General features: G+C 41.2%; 1 protein-coding gene across 1 annotated transcript; it reads left to right on the forward strand.

Moving 5' to 3' along the window:
- Positions 1-476: 476 nt before the first annotated feature.
- On the forward strand, positions 477-21,059 carry GLRX3 (glutaredoxin 3). Its single transcript, XM_040563096.1, has 11 exons — positions 477-629; positions 5,079-5,187; positions 8,044-8,118; positions 8,719-8,920; positions 13,965-14,137; positions 14,231-14,292; positions 16,970-17,027; positions 18,090-18,142; positions 19,206-19,245; positions 19,328-19,420; positions 20,828-21,059. Exons 1-11 carry the CDS (start codon positions 556-558, stop codon positions 20,876-20,878), a joined length of 990 nt encoding a protein of 329 aa, XP_040419030.1. The 5' UTR covers positions 477-555; the 3' UTR covers positions 20,879-21,059.
- The last annotated feature ends 1,761 nt before the right edge of the window (positions 21,060-22,820 follow it).

Below are 22,820 nucleotides of genomic sequence, written 5' to 3' on the forward strand. Positions count from 1 at the left end.
GTTGAGTAATAACTTTTAAAGGTGAAGACAAACTCGAGGTCTTGTTTAAATTATGGAAAACTAATGAAGTTAATCCATATATGTACTTTATTTAGATATCCTTAATTCTTTTTATGGATATTCTCATCCAGAACGTAAGTGGTCTTGATTTGGTGACCGCTTTATGGACAGGAACCTTTCAGGAATAGACCACTGACTGATTTTTTTTATTTTACTTTGAAATATCTCTAAGACTTTTGAGATATGCGGTTGTTTTGTTCCTTCACAAACGGGAAAGCCGTTCGGACTGCGACCGTTCACACCAGCCGCCGTTACCACAGCGGGTGACACCGCCCCGGGACACCCCCCAATCCCCGCCTCAGCCCTTCCCGCCCTCAGCGCCTGCGCCGAGGGGCGGCTCTGCGCCTGCGCGGGCTGCTCAGCCCGGGCTGCGCCAGCGCGGGCTGCGCCCCTATATGACGCGCGCCGCGCGCCGCGCGCCCCACGTGACGCGCTCCCCACGTGAGGCGGCGCCGCTCCTCCTCCTCCTGCCCCTGCGGTCCGGTGGCGGCGGCCATGGCGGCGGCGGGGGCGGTGGCGGCGGCGGGCTCGGCCCAGCAGCTCGGGCAGCTCCTGCGGCAGCCCGGCGGGTGAGCGGCCGCCGGGGGGGCACCGGGGAGCGGGCACCGGCGGCGTTGTCCCGCCGCTGGGCCGGCCGCGGCCCGTCTGGGGCAGGCGCTGCCTCAGGGAGGGCCGCGGGGCCGCGCGCTGGGGGCGGCCTGGAGCAGCGCCTGAGGGGGCGGCGGGATCCTGCGGGGCGGGCCCGGGCGGGCCACGGGCGGCCCGTCGCGCCGCCGCCGCCCCGCTGCTCGGCCCTGCGGTGGGGACGCCGGCGGGAGGCTCGCGCGCGTGTGCGCCTGCACCCGCCTGCCGAAACCGCGGCGGTCTCGGGAAGAAACCGAGCGCCTTCGAGTTGGTGCCGGCAGCGGCCTTGGAACTCGGCCCTTCTCTCTGTGCCCACGCCGCGGCGGGGTCTGCTCTTTATTGCGTCCGATTGTTCTGCGGTCACTCGTTTGGTTCTGTGATGTTGGTACTGGTGATGGTCTCGGACCTGGTGCTTAGGGACGTGGCTCGGTGGTGGCATTGGCAGCAGGGGGGTGGTTGGATCAGATGACCTTGGAGGGCTTCTCCAACCCTAATGATTCTGGGATCCTTCTCTGACTTGGAAGTGTTTGGCTTTGTTGGTTTTTCTTTTTGTCTCCGCTGAGAAACCAAAAAAAGCACACAAACCTTCACTCGCAGAGCTAACAGCACGTAACAACTCCCCCAGATCATAGATTTTTTTTAAAGTGGTCTCATTTCTGGATGATGATAGAATTTTAAATATGAGAGTATAAGAATATAATGTAAGAATTTAAAATACATTAGCTTACTTAGCGTACTTCCTATATTTAGATTATCAAAACGTGAAAGTGAACGACGTCAAAATAATTTTAAACGTTGGCTTAAATAATGAAACGGGAAAGGCAAAAGTTTCTTAATATCTCTTTTAAAGATAAAGGTTTAGATCAGAAACGTGCAGAATTTCTAAGGATCATCCTAATTCTATCTTACTGATAATTTTGCGTTTTTAAAGGAATTGTTGTTTTTTCCAAGCTAATAGGATTGCCACTAATCAGTTGCAAATGCCGTCATTTTATGTTGACACTTAATTTCTCAGGAGTTCTAGTTTAAGAAAATTAATCTCTTGCATCAACTTACTGGTAAGCGCTGTATTATGGAAGAAGTGTGAATTTGAAGGTTTGTTTTTTTCCAAAACACATTTAAATTTTTAGAGTTTCAGAAGACAAACTGAGTCAGCGTCTTCAAAGTTTTTGAGTCTCTTCTCTCATCATTTTGTAGTCTGTTGTTTTGCATAGCCTACGTTTTAGAAAAGTCAGCGTATAAACCCAAGTGATTTGGGCTGCTGGTGAAAGAAAGAATATAAGTACTTATAAAACGTTTGCTGTCTAGGCTGAAAAAGTGGGTGAATTATGGAGCAATTATTTTCTGGATTTCCTAAGTAGAGAATGTCTCACTGTTCCGGTTCTACGGTCAACAGACTCTTTGTTTTAAAGGTGTGCTTTGTGCGTCAGTCTCGCACAAATTTTTTGTGTGGTAGAAACAGGACTTTCTGTGGAGGAATAAAAAGCCCAGAATGTGTGACACATCCTTCTAACTTACCGCGGCTACTCAAGGTTAAGAAAGGTATCGGTGATGGAGGAAGTGAATTTCATTTTTGAGCCCAAAGTTTATCCCCAAGAACATGAAATGTGGAATGATACAGGAAGAGAAACGTTGGGGCACGTTATAACCTTTTTGTTTCTATTCTATTTTATAGGTAATGATAATTTTTTTAGAAATACTATGGTTGAATATAGGAAGTATGTTGTTTAGAATCACCTGCTTCATTTTGTTAACTCTCAATTTTCTTAATATTTTTAATTATTTTTGTGTTTTTCAAGCTTCATTTAAAACGCCCAGGTACCAAGAGGGTAATTACAGAATTTAGATTTTGAGTGAACTTTTTTTAAAAAAAAGCCCTTGGTGGAAATTAATTTTAAATATATAATTTTTATCTTTGTGAAGTGCACTGCAGCTGTATGTTGGCAAGGAAACACTAGGTTCTGGGGAAGCGAATGTGAAATAGCTGTGACTGTCCTTCCTCTCTGCTTGGCACACGCAGACGTTGGTGCGATGAGACGTGTCGCTCTGTGCGTGCTGCGTCAGGATGAGCACTTGTGAAATGCGTCTCGCTAGCAGGGGAAGCGTTTGTGTTCCTCCTGCGTTCAGGTAATAGAAGGAAAGTGCCTCGAGTCAGTTACTGGTGCTTTGGCCTGATGCGGAGCCATGGACTGCTTCTGCGTTCTTTACCCTCCGTTCTTCCCCGGCGTGGTTTCAGCCCCGGCAGCGTTCCCTTGCCCTGCTTGCAGCTCAGCAGATGCAAATTCTTCCTACGTGTGCGGGTGTTGTACAGTTGCCGTGACAGCTTGGCAACTGCATCCGCTTTGTTCTTTTATTAAGCCTGGAAGCTTTAACAGATCAAGGTAGAGTAGCCTGTTTTATGACTACAGTGACATCGTAAAACTTGATTTTTTTTAAATGCAATTTGTTTGGCTTTGGTCCATTTGTAGCAAGTTCCCTGAGCTCTTCCCGGTGTAAGTGTAAGTAAGCAGCGTGTGCCTGAAGAACAGTGTTGGAGGAGGTCTCCAGGTTGGAACTTCACAAGAAGGTTGTGACGGGCAAGTACAGGAAAACCAACCCTGGAGCAAATTTCTCGATTACTCTGCATCAGAGCGCGGTCTGGTCCCCGAAATACTGACCTGCTGCTGCCTCTGGCGTTTTAAAATTGTCTCCTGTGACTGGGCCCTCGTGTACAGACAGAGGACGTCTCCCCTCCGTGCAGGCTTAAAAACCTGCGTGCTGAGCAGAGCTCTGGGATTCACGTGTTACTTCGAGCGTGAGACCTGAGCTTTCTTAAGGAGTCTGTATCAAATCCCATCTATAAGTAGAGAATAAATCATTTAAATGAGGATTTCAGTGCTGGTGTCAGTTGTGGGCAGTGAAGGCGGTCCAGAGCTGCTTTCTTGTAGTTAATAGTAGAGCTTGTAGTTCTTGTAAATAGCACGGCTGTTTTCTTGTAATTAAAGACACACCGTTTGTCTTCGGGATCGTTGCTGTTGGTGACTCGTAGGAAAGTGCTGGAAGAATGTGTGCAGGTGGCAGCGCAGGAGGTCCTGAGCTGTCCCCGGGCTCAGGTCTAAGCCTGCAAGGCTGGTGCTTGCAGGAAAAGAGAGCTGTCCTGCTGTTCCTTCCCTTCAGCTGTCGCTAGCCTCTAAGTCCTGCCAAGTTTTAATCAGCTTTCAGAGCAGAACCATGCTCTGACTGGTGGCACGATGGGGAAAAAGACTGGCCGAATTATTCTGCACTTCTACCAAGGTTTCCTGGAATTGCTTTGGAAAATCAGCTTTATGAATTCTATAGTTCCATGGCCGAATTGAATTCGGCTTTGTATTCACAGTACGTGCTCAGATAACACAGCTGCTGTTCCGATATGGATGTTGTGCTGCCCGCGAGGCTATTACAATTTACAGTGAACTTCCATTATTGACTGATGAAAGACACTGAATGGCTTCTAGGGTATAGGTGCGTTGACTTCTGTATCTCTTCTGAAGCACATTAAAGATAGTACACTGCGTGGTTTTTATTCTGCATCTCCTGTTATCCCGCAGCTTTGACTTAAGCAAACCTGGAAAATGGAGTTGAAAATAAAACGTAAATAGTTGCCACTGTTGTCATCAAAGGCTGTTTGGTTGAGCTCGTGAGAGCCACCTCATGTACCCAGTGTGATGGGATTTGCTGAGCAGAGCTTGGGATCCGTGTGTTACATTGAGCGGTCGTGGGAGACTTGAGGGTTCTCAAGGAGTCTGTATCAAATCCCATTTATAAGTTGCGAATAAATCATTTAAATGCTGTGTCTGATTAATACCAAACATTCAAGGAAACCTGGAATAAGAAGTTGAAGCACAATATGGTGTTTCAGTCGCTACAGTAGGGTGTTTTCAGAAAAGTCCCAGCTGACTTGAAAAGTTCCCACTTTGTTTCCTGGATAGGGAGCAGGGGGCAGTCGTGGCGCCGAGGAGAGGAGCCGGGCCTGTGGCTCCCAGGGCTTCTGAACCCAAAACCTGACAGGGGAGAGATGCGGGGTGCCCGAGAGGGGTTCTGAGGGCTTGGCCTCCATCACCTCCTGCGTTGTATCCTGTGGTGTTTCACTTGATCTTTGCCGTTCCGGCGTCTTGCTGTCTGACATTCCCACGGACGATCCTTAGCTATCAGAACACGTGATGACGCTTTCTGTGCATCACCTTAGCGGTAGCGTTGGGTTTTGGTGCGGTTCCCGAAGAAGCAGTGGGGTTGTCTTCTCCGCGAGCTGTAGAAAATGTTTTCGGTTTCAGTTGATTTCCTTCTCAGGAAGATAGGTGGGTTTGTGTGCGTGGCAAATCCAACTTTCATACTGCGTAATTCTAATTTAAAAATAAATGCTGTTATTTTTTTAATAGGTCCCTTGTAGTTGTCCACTTCTGGGCGCCATGGGCTCCTCAGTGTGCTCAGATGAACGAGGTCATGGCGACGCTCGCCAAGGAGCACACGCAGGTCACCTTCGTGACGGTAAGTCCCCGAGGCCAGCTGAGCTGGGCTTGTTTTATGCGGAGGAGAGCTGTTATTGCCAAGAGGGAACAAAGTGCTGCGAAGTACGAGTACAGCTGTTCTGGAGGTTCTTTAATGACTTCGTGCTTGAAGACAAGAGTTGAATGTGTGGAAGAGGTATATCGAAAATTTAGTGGGATAGAAGTTCCAGTTTCATCCAAACGTGACACCGCAAGCTTAAATAACGTCTTCATTTTATCTTGGTATGGGAAAAAAAAAATCAGTCTGCTAAGATACAATGAAGAAATTTCTTTCATTAGCTAATTCGTCTAACAAATCAGCCTTTAAACTTGTGCCTGCAGCGTCTCAGTCCGTCCTTCCTGTGTGCAGCTGTATTTTTGCAGCGTGACTCTCTTTGTGGTTTTGAGATTACATTTGAAAAGAACGGTGTTTCTAAATTACTGGAGGTCTCCTTTGTTCCCATGACGGTACTAGTTGGCTGCATAGATCCTAGGATGGATATCTTAGTTGATTTTCTGTCTGATACTTAAGATGAACTGTGATCTTCGTGTAGTTTGTGGGAAAGACAATTTAAGCTTACACATGTTGATGCTCTAAGGTGGCAGGGCTGTCGTGCTGGATGGTGTGTACACAAAGGAGTTGCTGTATCTTTGTGAGGTCATCTGCACATCCTAGCAAGAACCAGTGTGGAGGGGAAAACGAATACACTTCATCCATGTGCTGTTTACTTTAAAAGAACTCTTGTTAACGAGACGCTTCTGATTATGGGGGCAGGGAGTAATGGAAGAGCCAGCTGTTTGTGAATATTTTCATTTGATTTGTGACAGCTTTTAGTGTCTTTTAATGATCCCTCTCTCAGTTGGTATTTCTTCCTGTAAAACAGGAGGATGGAACTATTTTAATTGGGTTATTTTATGAACCAGAGCTTCAAAGGACTAATTTTCAACATTTTGAAAATCGGAGATGCGTGTTTTTATAGAGTAGTTGTAGCTTTTAGTAGCTCCAAGAAAGTGTGAAAACTCTTTTCTGTCCTCGTGGCCGTGTGTTGCGAAGCTGAGGTAATCGCACCTGCCCCCTTGCCCCACCAAAACTCCTGTAGTGCTTTAGAGGAAGCAATCTATGGAAAGTCTTGGGTAAATTCTCTTGCTATGGGTTTTCTTTGTGATTCCTCGTGGGGATGTGTTTGGTTTTTGGAGGTTCTGTCTGATTTTGGTCCATGTTCCAGAGTAGCCAGAATCTGAATTTTCTTTGGCCTTTTACCTCATCAAATGGTTACAGCTGGCTAACCAAGAGTGGTGTGCCACAGTGCAAATCCTGAACAGTCGCATTCTGCAACAGAGCTAAGCAATAGCGAAATGAACTTCAGCACTGACAATAAATACTGCAGTTATTTTAAATGCAATTTCTCATTTTAGTTGTTGCATATCCTAATTTTAAGATCCTTGCCGTGGTTAAAACGGAAGTGTTTTTATGGTGAGAAATAGTTAGAAACACTGCTTTGAAAAGAGCTGACAATAAGAGCAAGTTACTAGAATAAGAAATGAAATCTGTTGTGTGTGTGTGAACCTCACCAGAGTGGAACATAAATAATCAGGTAAGCAGGAAACTTTACTGGAAAAGAAAAATTGATATGGATATGTCACTTAATCATCTTCCCCTCGGAGGAGACCAGCTAATTGAAATCTATTTCCAGGTTTCAGTTTACAGCTTTAGTTTCTCTGCTCTTGTTGAAGCATTTACAGGAGTAGAGGCGGAGATGAACTCTGCTTTGAGTTACTCTGTTGGGTTGTTTCCGTGTTCAGCAAGTTCATTAAGAGCCTGTATGGCTTAGGCAAATCAAAACGTGCTGTAGTGTTAAAGTATTCAGAGGTTTGCTACGTTTCAGCTGAGTGGGAAGGATCGGTAATGTCTAAAATAATGCAGTAGGGTTGGACGGGAGGGCGGGAGCAAGCTGTTAAGTAGCTCTCAGTGCTTGCTCCTGAAGTGTCACTGTGCGGTTTGGGGAAGAAGATTTTGAAAGGCTTTTTCTTCTATATCCTCGATCGCAGGCTTCTGTTTGAAACATATCTATTAGCATTTTTTTTACCATTAACTCTGCAGTTGCTATAGAGTTGGCGTTTTAAACAGTCTTGCGCTGTAACTTCTGTCCCTCAAGTAATCTTTTAGCCCATGCGTAGAAAACCATAAATCTGCGTCAATTAAAAGATGCATTTTCTTGATATTTTACTACATTGTGTAATTTCAAGGTATGCCTTTGAAGGCTGAATGAGATTAGAACCAATAATCTAAACAAGCTTTGCACTCAATACTTAGTAGCCTTGTAGGAGTTAAAAATAAAATTTAGTAGGCATCGATAGCTTATTGAAGAAATGCTCCTTTTTGCTTCATAATTTGCAGAAGGCTGCAAAAGTCAGTCGTGATGTACAGCCCCTAGAAATTAGTCAATAGAGCAAACAGCGAGAATTGCTGTGGGCAGAAAATAAGCACTGTGATCATGACATAACTGGGGTCAATGATTTATGGATTTCAATATAGTAGTAGCTGCATATGATTGAAAATTTACTAGGTCACCAGTGCACCAAAAATTTTATTCGCAGCCTCCAGGCATCTTTGGAAATGTGCAACAAAATAAAAACCTCTGAACCTGTTTTGACACTGTAGGCTCAGTGGATGACACGCCAACCCAGTGAGTCTCATTTAAATGCAAATATGTCACAAACTTCTGCATCAAATTCCTTTTAAAATGTATAAAACGTATTGAAGAACATTTTAGACAGGTTTGACATCCACAATTGGGCTTTAAAGAAGATTATGAAAATAAAACTATCTTTCTCTCTCCTTGTTCTTGTTTTTTAGCTGGAAGCTGAGGCTGTGCCTGAAGTGTCTGAAAAATATGAAATTAGTTCTGTTCCAACGTTCTTATTCTTTAAGGTAAGAGAAAATGGGTTTAAGAGAAAATGAGCTTCTAATATGTATACTCTTTTTATTACTGCTGGAAAAGCAGAAACTTGGTAAGAACTCTCACAATGAAGAAACGTTTGCGTGTCTGAGCTATTCTATCCAGTCGAACCTAAAAAAGTAAACAAATGATTCTGTGTAATATTTCAGAGGTTCCAACTTAGTTGCTTTAGGATTTGTATAAAGGTTTTATGTTAGCTGTCATACTTTCTCGGGTCATATGTTTTGGTAATATTCCCTAGCTATTGTACTACAACATGACAAAATAAACGAGCAAATAATCTTTTGGTAGAAATGACAAGTGTGTATGGAGCGCATTTGCCTGTGATGATAAAATTCAAAATATTTTATCACTCTTTTAATAGCAAACTTTGCTAGTGTTAAGAGTAGCTAGCTAACAGAATGGTATGAGTCTTGAGTCAGCTGGAACTAAAGATTGGCTGAAAGATCAATACAGTAATCCCCTCTGCATCTGAAAATCTCTATTTTTTATGGTGGTTTTTACTATTTTTTATGACAGTACAAATTCTGGATTTAATCCTTTAACACAAGCGTGTATGTTGGCTTCCCTAGAACTCTCAGAAAGTCGACAGATTAGATGGTGCACATGCCCCAGAGCTGACCAAGAAAGTCCAGCGCCACGCGTCCAGCAGTTCTGTGTCTGCTGCCTCTAACGACAGCACAAAAGAAGATCTGACCGCGCGTCTGAAGAAACTCATCAATGCTGCCCCTTGCATGCTGTTCATGAAAGGCTCTCCGAAAGAGCCTCGGTGTGGTAAGGATTTTCTGAAGTTCGTGTTCAATATGGCAATGCTTGCTTTAGGCTGTTTTTCAGAATTACTCGCTTCTGTGGAGTTACAGCCTAACAGTGTCTTGCATGCTTAGAAACACGAAGGTGTTACCATATTGCTTATCTGCAGCTAGAAAACTGCCGTTCCCTTGCTTAAATTTTGGAAACGGAATGACAGAATAGGTGCTTTCCAAAGAACACGTGCAGTGCTATCCTTGAACTAGGATGCTTCTCCTGAGGTTCAGTTGCAGTGTATTTTGTGCGTTGTTACACGTGTTAAATTCTCTGAGGAGAATTGTTCAGCTCAAGGAGTAACAAGAATTGACTGACATCTGGCATTGCTGTTGCCGTTTTGGAAAAAGAAAATGAAGCCATTCTAGCTGGTAAAATTGAAAGACAGTAGCATGATTCTGCCAGGGTGGAAATGCTTTTTCTTAAACCTAGTGCTTTTAATCCCTGCTCACTGTTTAGGGTGCGTGGTTCCCAGCTACCTTGAAGTGTTGATCTGTACTGGGAAAGCTGATAAATGTTGAAGAGTGAAGTTGTTACATACTGTGAAGCTGCCTTCCTTCTGCTCAGGCAGTCAAGAAGTTGCGTTGGGGAACTGACTTTGTAGAGCCTTCTGTGATGCTCTGCGGGAGGTAACTAGAAGGGTGGGGATTGCTTGACCAGGCAGCGCTCTTGGCAGTGCTTGCTTGGTGTTGGCTTCCTCTTGTTCTGGTGTAGCTCTGTGGGCATCATTTTGGCAATTAACACAATGCTCTCCAGGTTGTCCGCTTTGAGCGTAATCCCCACCTGCCTTCTGGGGACAGATGTCAGGACAACAGCTTCTTGAAGTTCATCTTCACTTGTCAACCTGCTCCTTACCCACCAGTCTTTCTGCTGATACCTTAGAGGAGTGCACGCTTAGCTCCTAGTTTGTGCTGTTACTTTCAGATGCGCCTGTTCCCCAAACCACATATCCCACCTTGGGAGGAGGGGAGAAATAAATAATTAAAGCAACCAAGGAGCAAAATGCAGTGTGGGAAAACAACCACAACCGTTCATTCCTCGTTTCTCTCCACGTCTACAGGACACATTGGTTTGGTGGAGTGAGAATAACATGGACTCGCGATACGTGACTTGCAAACAGCCTCTGCTGTTCTGCATTGCGTCTGCGAAGGCTTCACCTTACAGGAGAGCAGTTTACTTGTCGGGAGCTATGCTGTGGCTCTGTTTATTGCAATTGTCAATTAGGTCCGTAGAGGAAGTAGGTCTTTTCATTAACTTCAGGTAGCTTTGGGTCAGGATCAGTGCTTGACAAAGTTTTGGATTATTCCCAAGTAGATCTGTGAGGTGCAGCCATACATCCTGAAATAACCCCAAGTCATAGGGCGGTGCTCTGATGAGCCCTGACTGTTGGTGAGTACGTTTGGGGTGCCTGTTCGGGGCAGGTTGTTCAGCTGCGTGTTTAGGTTTCGCTGTGCTGGACGCTGACGTGGCAGTGCTGTCAGCGAGCCTGCTGCGCTTGTGCTGTGAGTTTGGCGGGCGTGTGGCGAGCCGTGAGGGTGGGCACGGGCCGTGAGGGCGGCACGGCTCTTGCTGTGTCCGCGGTGAGCCCACGAGCGCTGTGCAGGCAGGAGCGGCTGTGCCCCGACCCGCTGCGTGCCCAGCTTCTCCTTACGCCTCAGGCAGCCGCGCGCCGGGGCAGCACCAGCTGGCAGCACGGGCACGGCACAGCTCCTCTGCGGGTGCTGAGCAGGCTGCCGGGCAGATTTAAAGTTATGTAGGAGAAAGACCCCTTCCGGATTTCTGTGTGTTTTCATTGTTGATGGGAGAGTCTATTTAAAAACGCAAACCGAAAGGACGTTTTGAGGCATCAGAACTGAGGACGGTCAGGTACTGTGGCATAAACTCAGTATGGAAAGTGGATTAAAAGTATAACGCAGGTTCATTTGCTTGCGTTAATGCGGTAGGGTAGGTATTTCTTCAAACTTCCAGTTCCTGCGTTTGATCCCTGGTACCCCCTGAAAAATACAAAAGAGGAGCTTACCTAAATGATGCATGTATTAAAATGTCGTGCAACACCCAAGATCATCTGAACATACAGCTCTGCATTTTGTAGCTAAATACTGTGCCTGCTGTAGACTGCTTTGATAGCTCCTGGCAGACATCCTTGAATAGACGCAGCCTTTTTCAGGGTGAAATAAGGTAATGTTTTGTCAAAGATAATATGGATCTGCTATACCAGTAGTAGGAATAATATAAATACGATTAAATAAAAGGAGCCGTACCTGTTAAAAGGTGAAGATACTTGTGACTGATACCTATTTTGATACAAATAATTGGTGTGCCCTGGTGTCTTCAGTGCAGTTGGCAAGTAGTGGGAAACCTTGTCCACCAGCGTAACTTGAAATCTTTTTGTAGTTTGTGGCTTCTCCCTTGGAAAAAACAGCTAAGCATAGGGTAAGGTAAGCTGTGTGGGTCCTGGCAGCTGTAGGCGGTTGCTGTGGTCATTGGGTTATTTCATCAGATCCCTTCAGCCTGTGATAGCATTTATTTGCTTCGTTGATGAAGTCATTTATTTAGGTTGAGTGGCATTTATGACTTTGTAGATAATTGCTTAAAATGTTTTGTTCAGTTTGATTATTCCGTGCAATATGTGCATAGTATTTCCTCAGAAATTCAACCTAAATCTTTTGTTACGGAAGTAAAGCTGTTCTGGCACTTCATCCCGAAGCATAATACTTGCAGACTGCTACCATAACCCTTCAAAATGAAACACAACCAATCAATCTTTCTAGTTTGCATGTAATTGCCTACAGCTAAAATCAAGCTCCCCCCCACTGCCTCTTACAGTAGAAATGAGCTAATATATTGGTGATAGAATAACCATCAGCAATCAGCCTTTAGCTGTTTGCTAATGAACTCCCAGATGTATGGAAAAATTCAGAATCTGTGTTTTACTTCAGGCTGTACATGAACTTAACACTTCGGTTGTAGAAAGAAAAGCAACTTAGATGCCATACATATAAATACTGCTACTTCATATCTCAATAAATTGCAGATCATGAAAACTGCAGAAAGCTGTAGTAAAAATCCACATTTCAAAAACTAATAGGTGGTCCTGCAAGCTGAAATCAAAGGTTATTCTTGTATGGCGCTCTGATTCTTTTTCTAATTTAAAGCTTCTTTTTTTCCCTTTATTAAAGCCTTTAAGCATCTTTTTTTTAAACATTTGTATAGAGGTTTTCATCTGTCTGCACAGCGCTTGTTGGAGTTCTTTTAGGGAAATTAGTAGGATTGCAAGGGCATTTGCCTATGCAAGAATGGGTTGGTGAAGATCTAACACATTATCACGTTGCGTTAAGGACAGGTTCTCAGGGATTGCTTTTGCAAACTGTACGGCAGTGTAATCTAGCGGGTTTGTATTTCATTAGAAGGGAAGTTCACTAATACAACAGCAGTAGGTGTTGAAATACTTTAGGATAAAGAACACGTGTTAAAAATGAAGTACAGCTCCAGAATCTTTCAGTGTGTGGCTATGTATTTAGCAGTTCCTTCTCAGTAGTATGATTTTCATAGAAGGGCAAGTAGAGGAGCAGCGGAGTTGTGGATCAAGATCTGCTCATTAGCTCTAAAGATCCAATCCTTGCCTGCCTTGTGCTGTAAAGTACAGCGGACCTGTTCCTAGCCGTTTGCTTTACAGACTAAATGTCTGTGCTGGACTGTGAAACACGTAGTAGGCCGATGTCTCCTGCAGAGGACCATTTGTGCCTCTGCGTTGGTGGAAGTGTTAAATGGATGAAGGTGACGTTGAACATCAAAGGCTAAGGTTTCTTTTTGCATTAGCCCGTAAAGAATGGACTTGTTGACTTGAAGGATACAGCCTGGGGTGTGGGGTTGTGGTTTTTAAGTAATTTCAAAGAGTTTCTGTGGAGAGTAATTGTCTTAAAATTTTCTTTTAGAGACATCAATTTCATGTTTCACTTTAATAAAAGAGAATGGCGAATTTAAAATAGAAGGAGAATTGTTGGGAAAATGAAATTCTATGTGCGTTTCCCCCGAGTGTAAGAAGATTTAGTTAAGTTCTGTAATACTAGAGTTTTCACAAATGCAACTTCTTATATAAGACATGATGATTTTATTTCGAAGAAGATTCTTAATTTGGAAGAAGATTCTTAGTTACAGAAGGGAATAACTTTTTTTTGAGGTTGGCCTCATAATTTATAAAATCTGGATGTTTACACTGTAATATTCAGTGCTTAATATCCTTCAGAAAAAAACGTCGGAGTAGGGCTCAGTGAAAATTGGTCATAAAAGGAAAAACAAAGCATGGTATGCAAGTATCACAAGGGTGGTTAAATAATATTATATACTCATGGGAACATAGAGATTAAAAAAATGGAGGAATCTGCATTTTCACCCTGAAGGAGGAAAGGACACACTCTTAAAATAAAAGTATTAGGAAACAAACATTAAAGGCAAGTTTCTAAGTTAAATTGGTGATGTAGTAGTGGGTTTGAATCCCAGTTCTGTGTTGTCAACTTCCCCTGGTTTTGGAGCAGTAGAAGGAAGGTCAGTAGTAGCTAGAGAAAGAAATGACAGCAGCAGAGAAAGTGATTTGCCAGTGGAGGAATGAAATGAAGGCTACTGAAGATGCCATTACAGCTACCGAGCAGCTTTTCTTCTTTAGGAATGCTGCGTGGAGAAGAGCTGGAGGAGACAGAATAAGAGAGTGCATTTAGCTTAGCTTTTATTAAAGCTGTGTTGGAACAACAGACAAGTATATGAAGGTCGCTGTGTGGCTTTGCATGTAGGGAAGCTCCAGACTCACCAAGCTGTCTGTGTACTTGTAATCCCAGTAATAAATACACTTTTTCCTCCTTTATACTATTTGAGAATATTAATAGAGCGATATGTAACACATTATAACTTATCGGGAATTTCCTGTATGGAAGAATTGCATATTTTTTAATGAATGAAGTTTAATGCAGATACAGGAATACTGTGCTTATACTTATATATATTTCTTTTCTTGTGTTTGCAGGTTTCAGCAAACAAATGGTGGAGATACTGAACAAACATGGTATTTCATTTAGCAGTTTTGATATTTTTTCTGATGAAGAAGTTCGTCAGGGGCTGAAAACATATTCTAATTGGCCAACTTATCCACAGTTGTACGTAGCTGGAGAGCTTATAGGTGGACTTGATATTATCAAGGTTAGATAATGAGAAATATCTTAATCTTGGTAATTGTCAGAAGCACGGGGGGTTTTTTGTCTTACATTGATTTTTCTCCTCCAATCTCTCTAGGAACTTGAGGCTTCTGGAGAACTGGATACAATCTGTCCGAAGGCACAGAAGTTAGAGGACAGGTATGATGTATTGTCATTATTTTAAGGAGGTCTATTTTTGAGACTTCCTGTCTTTTCATTTTTACAGAAGAATACCTGTATTTACCCTCTGAATTCCCGTTCTTTAACTTTATCAGTAACTTGGGATGGTTTAAGTTGGAAAGACTCGAGATCATCTTTAAAGATCACCTAGTTCCAACCCCCCTGCCATGGACAGGGATACCTTCCACTAGATCAGGTTGCTCAAGGTCCCCAAATTTCCTTTCAATTACAGAAATCCTATAATCTTTATTTCAAGTTGTTTAACGTGTTCTGTTTTCTATACAGTAAGCATCTCTTTATATGAAATTACTAAGCTGTACTGTTATTACAGGCTTTGCTTATTACATTTATAATTGATTAATTTTTATTATGGCAGGAGTATATAGATCTTTGTCTTTTTTTTAAAAGAATTTATTCTTTGAAGGTAACTGAGAAAATCCCCTTCTGAACACGCTAGTAACTTCTGCTAGCTTCATTTGACGCAGGCTTCGTAACTGTGATGTTACTGTAGGCAAAGTACTTAGGCTTTTGCTCATTTTTCTTGATTACTCCTGTCCTTCAGCTCCTGTTTTCTTTCACCTTGGCCACATAAGCATATGCTGCATCAGTAGGCAGCGCTGCTTCCTGAATCAGAGGTAATATCTAGAAACCAATTTGTCCTCCTTTAACCTTCCTGCTTGAAGATTCACTCCTGTTTGAAATTCCGACGTGCCCCAGGCAGTCAAGCTCCGTATATCTGACAGGTCCTTCTGTTTGAGAAGATGCTGGTATACGTGGCGCTCCTTTCTGGTTTGCCTCATTTACTGGCAAGGTGGCCTGTGCCTTGAAGGCAAATATGTAAGCAGAGATTTCCCACTTGCTGTCTGAAGATGGCAAGAGCAAGTTTTAGGGAGCTCTAGATGAGACTGGTGCTGGTCTTTTGGTTTCTCCACCCAGTGGAGAACTAATGTGATGAAACCCGTTTTGATAACAGTGATGAAGTTATAAATTCCTTTTTCACTTGTACTGTGCCTGAAGTTCATGCATTGTTACTCTAGGAGGGTGACTTGTAAATTGTTTCACTGAGATCACAGAAATCCTCACCTTTTGCAGTTTGAGACTAAATTATGTCTGAAAATGAGATTGTGACCATGTTACTTTAAAAAAATCTATTCTAGAAATCTTCCTTTAATCTCTTTCTTAACCTTTCTGCAAAATGGCATAACCTGTAACTTCATTGAATTTATACATAATTTTTTGCTTTGCCTGGTCTGTTTGAGGGGGAGAAGATAATTTGAAGTGTCCTACACTTGGTTTTAATAGAGCAAAATTATTGGTATAGCAAATGTCTCCCTAAAGGAGCAGCGGCATCTTTTAAACAGGCATGTGAATTTTATCAATTTTATCCAATTTTGACGTAGAAATGGTGTGAAGGCAAACTGGATGAGTCGCAATCTGCTTCTTGTTGCCTAGTTTATTCTTGTTCTTTAAGTTAGGTGCTAGTTTATGAGGTTAACACGTAACAGTTTTTTCTGTTGACAACTGGGAAGTTCTTTACTCTGACACGTTAGTTTTTCTTTGTAGTTAACCTCATACTTAATTCTGGGGCAACTTCCATCTCTTTCAAGCTGCACTCTATCAGTCGCTCATAAGAAAAAAACACCGATGGGCTAGCTGCCCAAGACTCAATAAAATGAAGGAAACTGGTAGTAGAATCTATTTAATGCCAAATTGCATTCCGTTACTCAGTGTTTGATCTCTTCTAATCAGTGAACTGTCATCTTCTGAAAATCGCCTGGAAAATGGGCTCTGGAAGTCGGCTTACTTTAGTGAGGCAGATCTGGAGCCTGGGGAACCAGCTCAGATTGCAGTAGTTCATCCTCACTGTAGATGTTAGTGTAACTGTTGCTTTTTACCCTAGAGGTGACTTGGATGGAAAGATTGTTGGCTTTAGGTTTGTATGTGCACAGGCTGTAGGTCACCAACAAAACTTCGGTATTTTGCAAAGCCCCTGGATCCTCCAGTCTAGGATTACTTCGCGTTGTGTGAAACTTCAGAGAAAATGCCCAGCTGCCATGCGTTTATTTATAGAGGGTAACATGCCTTTAGCAAGAAACTGTTGGACAGCAGGTTCTGCTTTTTCATCAGCTGTCACAGCAAGGCTTAACTAAAAGGACAGGGAAAGGTGGAGACCGTCTGGTTTTGTGGGTGAACCAGCAGCAGCCAGGGCAGAGTGGACCTATTCCTGAATTCCAGTAGTGGTTTGTCCGTAGTGATTGTGACTGATTCTAGGTATGGCTTTTCTTCTTCGGAAGACGGTCTTGCATGTAGAACAAGAAACATCACTGTATTCAGTGTGTGGAAAAGCAATATATGAGTAAGTGTGCATCCTGTGTGAAAAATATCCTAAAAGGATGTTTCTCCTAAATTTGTTGCCGCTTGATACTTAGAGGTCAATCTAGAAAAGTAAATTGTTGCTCTAAAAGTAACAGGATTGTTCAATTTCATTCAGTAGAAGTACTGTAAACAATATAAATGGAATTGTTTATAGTACTGCTTTAAATGCATTTGCTGAAGCTGTAGGTTGCTGTCTTTCCACTTCTTGCATTTGTTTTCTTGTTGAAACTGAGATTGCGAAATAACTGAGCTGTTTTGTCTTTTTTCCTGTTTTCTGTAGGCTTAAAACCTTGATAAACAAAGCTCCTGTGATGCTTTTTATGAAGGGAAACAAACAGGTAAGTTTAAAAAAAAAAAAGTATATATATTCTGCAACACTTAAACAGCTACGGTTACTACTTTTCCTTGCTTAATAAAAATCGGTGGTTCTGGGTAGTTATGTCTCTTTATTTGGTACTTCTGTGAGTAACAGAAGAACAGTCTATATTTTAGCTGATTGAAATACATTGCTCAAATGTTGATAGCGTTGTTACAAACCAAGCATGAAATTCTCCGGTTTTAGTGACATCTGTCAATTGATCTACGGTGCAGGAATGAATGGAAGAACTGTGCGCGTTGTTTTGGTCTTGCCGTATTGATTGTCTTTGCAGATAACAGGTTTTCTTCTGGTGTACCGAGTGCTGTCTCTGATGTCTGTCCTACTTGAAACATACTCTTTGACTAGTACCTGATGCTTTAACTTTGTCTACATGGGTTTTTTTGAAGTTTCCCTCTGGTGACCTAGTTGCATTGGTCAAAATTGCAATTTCTCTGATTTTATTATGCTTTCACAACTGCTTTGAAAAACGTGGATGCTCTGTGTCCCTACACTGTCAATGTAAAGAGTTTGCAGTACATAATTCAAATTAATAATTGGAAGTGGGCGTTACTGTACACGTACACTATTTATCGGTTGACCATAGTGTGCTACTCTCTCCAGAATGGTTAAGTAAAGGGTGGAGTAAGTCTCCACATAATCTGTTTTACAAATGCATGCCGGGCATACACAACCTATGTATGACTTTGGCTTTTTGAATGTTAAGAAACTTCCGAAGCCCCACTAGTTTCCAAGATAATATCACCAAACCTAGAAAACAGATTCACCTTGTATCACTTCGCAGCTGAGGAAAGTGGTTAATATTCTCAGACTTCTCATTTACTTCCAAGTATATAAAGAAAGATGTTCGGTAGAGTTTGAAGCTTAGCGTGGAAAGAAGAATGAAAAAAGGATTAGTAGTATTGCTCATTCAGTAAGGTTGCCATTAGCAAGAAATTGATAATAGCTTTAGTGTAACTTGGAGCTGGAACGTTGTGGATTAAATATAGCAGAAATGTGCTAATGTCTGTGTTTTGCATTCTAGACTGCAAAATGTGGATTCAGCAAGCAAATTATAGAAATCATAAATAATACTGGGTATGTAAGTCTATGTAATTTAGGAAGCCAGTTCTGTTTTAACAACTGCAGTTGGATATTTTCCAAACTCTTTATTTATGGTGGAAGACTTCCCAGAATGTCATTTTCTTTGTTCAGAAGTATTTGAGTATCCCTATATAAAAGCCAGTAGCGTAAATCCCTACTCCGTTCATTTGATACCAAGTCAAACGTGGTGTGTCTGATATTGCACTGCTTTAGCTCTGCTACGTAGTGATTGTCTTGCTCTGATTGAACAGGTTATTGCAACAGTAACTTTTTTTGCTGTTGACATTAAAGAAATCCTTCCAATCTGATAAGCAGCTCCTCTTAGAGGTCCCTCTTGATCAGTTTCCTTAATCTTGGAGCCTCTTGTTATGTAGTCTCAATTTTCATCTTCAAAGCAGTGACTTCTGTAGTGAGAGAGAGAGAGATTAGTATCATCTTTCTTTGAATAAACCCATGTGCCATTTGTACTGCTAGTGTGAGGTTAAGCAGTTGCCTCGATAACTAAATGTTAGAATGACTTATTGTTTTAGATGACAGACGACTAGAAAGGAACTGTATATATCAATATACAGTTTGGAAATAAGTAGCAGTTACTCAAATTGCTATTCCCTGTCATTGACCCTATCTGCTGGAAGGAGCCTACATCCTTCCCAGTCACTGAAGACTGACAGATCTTTGGATGCAAGGAATTGCGTAACACAGCTCAAATATGAATCAACCAGTACTCAAATTTGCACTGGCATTTTATTGTGGGTGTCTTTTTTTTTGCAAGTAATATATGAAGATAATGAAATAGTTGTAGCTGGATGATTCCTCAGTAAAAACTTCCAAAGTATGTCTTGTCTTTTTTTTAAGCTAATACTGACCAGAATTGCTTTGAACACGTTTGCTCAATAACAGTATAAGCCATACAGCTTAATTTTTTAGCACATTATGTTGTCATCTGGGCATTGTAAGGAGTTTCCCATGAAACTAGATATTTTTTAGATTAGTTCCTGATGCCTATGGAGCTGATGTTTTTCTTTATCATTATAAACCCTTTTTTTTCCCTTTCTAGTGTTGATTATGAGACATTTGACATACTGGAGGATGAAGAGGTAATTAAGTCTTTCCATCACTGTGGCGTTTGTCGTTACTTTTCCTAAAGTTGAAGTTTACAGTTAAGGTTGTTTTTCTTAGGTGCGGCAAGGATTAAAAACCTATTCAAACTGGCCAACGTATCCTCAGTTATATGTGAAAGGTGAACTTGTTGGAGGCTTGGATATTGTTAAGGTAAGAATGGCAGAATCAATGTAAATTGACCATTTGTTTTAAAACTTGAAAAATGTTTTCTGCCTATAACACCCGGCAATGTCTGTGTAGTGGCCGTGGATCTTGAAACTGAGCGTCTTGGTTGTTTTTAGTGTGACTTCCATTAGCTCAACGTACACTTGAAAGGAGCTCTAAATCTCTACCATTCTCATATGCCAAGATTTATCAGTGAAATGTATTTTCTTGACAGCAGTCAGTTACTGTTACTGTAAAGACCATTTTCACCCTGTGGGTGTATTTTTACAGGTTTCTCTTCTTAGTTTTACTTCTGACATTGCTTTTCTCAAATAAGGTGGGTGAGACATTTTTTCCTACCAAAGAGTCTCATTCCTGGAAAAAAGTAAGGTTTATTGTAGTTGTTTGAACAGACCCTGAAGCAACAAAAATAGATCTGCATCTGTTACTGTGGTTTTTGATTTTTGTAACAGCAGGCACAGTGTTCTAAACCCCAAATACTCTTGAGCCCATTCTTGTCTGAATGTTTTATAGCCAATTCCTCAGACATTGTAACTCTTGGGAAGATGCAATCAATAAATCTCATTTAGTTCTAAAAATACTGGTATTACTTAAATTATATAGATTACTTTAATTTTATTTATTTAACAAGTGTGTGGGTTACTTCAGTGATCAGTAAGTATAGTCTTGGGCATTGCGGAGATGCTACAAAATACTTCTCTCACTGGTATTTAAATATAATTTGTCTATTTGTGTTGTTAGGCTGTATTCGGTTCCCAGTAAATTGTATGGGTAGATGAATGTTGTCAGTACTTTAAAGTGCATTCCATTATACAGCATAATATGAAATAAAACTGAGATAGAGCTGTTTCTCTTGAGATGTGGGAAAAGAAAATACACTCCGCAACACGTTATTTTAAAACCATTTCCTGGTTTTCTCTATCTGTTTGGTAAGTTAAAGCCTCAAAATTTGAATTAAGCCGTGAAGATTATACACACAAGTACTTCTTATTTATAACTCTTATAAATCTCATTGTCTGGTTTGACAGATTTTGTTACCAGCACACGTTAAAACAGTGGGTGATGTTTTTTTCATTTTGGGTGTTGTAAAATTTTGTATATGCTTAGATGGAGATGTACCAGGGGATGTTTACCTCTTAAAGTTGATAACAATTCTTTTTGAAGGTTTCTTTTCCCTAAATAAGCACCCTCTTTTACTTGATAGACACAAAATAGAATTTAAATTCAAGATTATGAACTTTAAAGAGTCTTGGTCAAGAGAGACCTCTAGTGGGTCGTGTAGTTCATCCCCTTAATAGCCACTGAATTGATCTGTAAACTGTCCCTATTGAAACTGTGTTAGTGTAATCACAAAATGTACAGAGAATAATTGTTTTGTACATTTCTTTACAGGAGCTAAAAGAAAATGGTGAACTGTTGCCTATTCTGAAGGGAGAAAATTAATGTCAATGGACGGCAATGGGAACTGAAGTACTTTGAACAATTACTCATTTATAGATTATATTGGAGCAATATACTACTAAACCCTGTGGAACTGATCAGAAGTAAATAAAGGCTTCTCATGTACTCTGTATTTCACAAGACCATGTTACATGTGAACATATGTATTTCCACTGAAGATAAAGTCAAGTTCTTCAATTAAAATACAATGTTGAAGAAGTCTGGGGTTTTTATTTTGATTTCAATGTATTCATTGCACTCAGCTGTTCAAGAATCAAGTAATGCGTTGCACTACTGTATAGGACTAAATTGCATCTTTCTGGGGCCCAGCTATCATTAGGAGAATATTAATGGCAATACCTCTGTGGTATGGAGTGTAATAACTTTCTGTCACTGCTAATATTTATTTTAATGTCTCGTGAGTGAGAAAATGCTGTTGAAACCTTAATCCAGTGCACCATTAGGAAGTTGTTATTAATGAGTTTCAGCTGTATACTGTGCATCTTCATTATCTAAGCAGGTACAGTAATTGTCAATTTCAGAAATTAGACCAATTTTAATGTAGCTTTTTGGACATGTTTAAATTTTAGTGGAAATGAGCCAATAAATGCAATGATTAGGCCAGTCTTGTGATGTATTCTCAATGTTCTTTCATTTAGAAGGAAAGGTTTACTTTCTGGGCTACAACTTTAGTTTAATTTAATATGTTAATATAGAAATCCTTTTTTTCTGGAGTTTAAAAAATTTTTTTGATCTTTGTTTCAGTACTGGTAATACTAAGAAACAGAGTGAGCTCTAACAACGGGCTGACCATGAAACCAGCTACAGCACAGGTATACTTGCAAGTGTATACTGGGTGTTTTACCTTTTGGAAAAATAAAGCAAAACAGCTTCAAAAATCAAAATACAGTGCAGTCCATGTTTTCTGCAGTGTTGACGGGGAGGGTATTTCTCTTCAAGGGAAGCACTTCTTGCTTTCAGTCTGAGTTCCTAGCCTCTGCACTGAGATTATTGAGCTGTTTATTGCAGAGGATGGTTTTGTCAGTGAAATACTGAAATACTTCTAGTGAATTACACAGAGACCGCTGTGTGTGACAGCGATATCAGCTGCTACAGATTTCCAGCTGTGAAATGCTGGTATAAACTGTTCTGAGGGCATCGGCCGTATACAATAAAGACAAGAAGGACACCATGTTCTTAGGGAGGTCTAGAACCTGAAGAGGAGCAGGCTCTGATTACAAAACCCAGCAAATGAAATGCTGGCGAGCAGAGAAGTGCCCGAACCTCGCCAGTAGTAAACTTTGAGCAGAGAGGTATTGCTGAAAGCCCATTGCTCACTATTTTTGTGTTGATTGTGCTTGCAGAGAAACACCTGTATGCTCAGATCTATGGCCAAAAATGTTTCTGGGAAGTTGCTCCCTTGTTCGGAGGGGTCAGGACTGAATGCGTGCTCTACTAAATGTACCTGGTGAGTTAGGTGATGTGAGGTTTTAGGCAGCAGCCGAGGAAGAAGGTTTTGGAAACAAGTTTGGGCTTTGTTGCTTAAATTCCATGTAAATCTAGTGGAACCTGAAACAAGACTGTTATTAGACGTAGTCCCAAACTACTGAGAAAGTTACTTGTGTTACGTAATTCTCAAAATGATTTGTATTTAATTCAAGTATTAATTTTGTGAGAATAATTTTAGTCACTATTTTAAAAGTATATATTACAACTTTAAACTAGTTTTAATATCTACTTAAAAAAATCTTGCCCTGCTTCTGAGAACAAGCTTTAATCAATGTCTCAAAGTGAATTGCAAACGCATCCAGGCAGTTGTCAGTAATTATAACCTACTTTATTAAAAAAAAAAAAACAACAAAACAACAACAACGAAAAAGAAATACATATAAACAAACCTAACTTAAAAAGTAACATCCTTGGGGTCAAATTAGGAATTAGAAGC

Source organism: Cygnus olor, chromosome 7 (genome assembly GCF_009769625.2).
Source record: "Cygnus olor isolate bCygOlo1 chromosome 7, bCygOlo1.pri.v2, whole genome shotgun sequence".
Classification (NCBI taxonomy): domain Eukaryota; kingdom Metazoa; phylum Chordata; class Aves; order Anseriformes; family Anatidae; genus Cygnus; species Cygnus olor.

Coding starts and splice junctions, on each gene's coding strand:
- GLRX3 (XM_040563096.1), top strand. CDS start 556: ATGGCGGCGGCGGGGGCGGTGGCGGCGGCGGGCTCGGCCCAGCAGCTC. Junction 630..5,078: donor CTCCTGCGGCAGCCCGGCGG/GTGAGCGGCCGC, acceptor TTTTTTTAATAG/GTCCCTTGTAGTTGTCCACT. Junction 8,921..13,964: donor TCCGAAAGAGCCTCGGTGTG/GTAAGGATTTTC, acceptor TTGTGTTTGCAG/GTTTCAGCAAACAAATGGTG.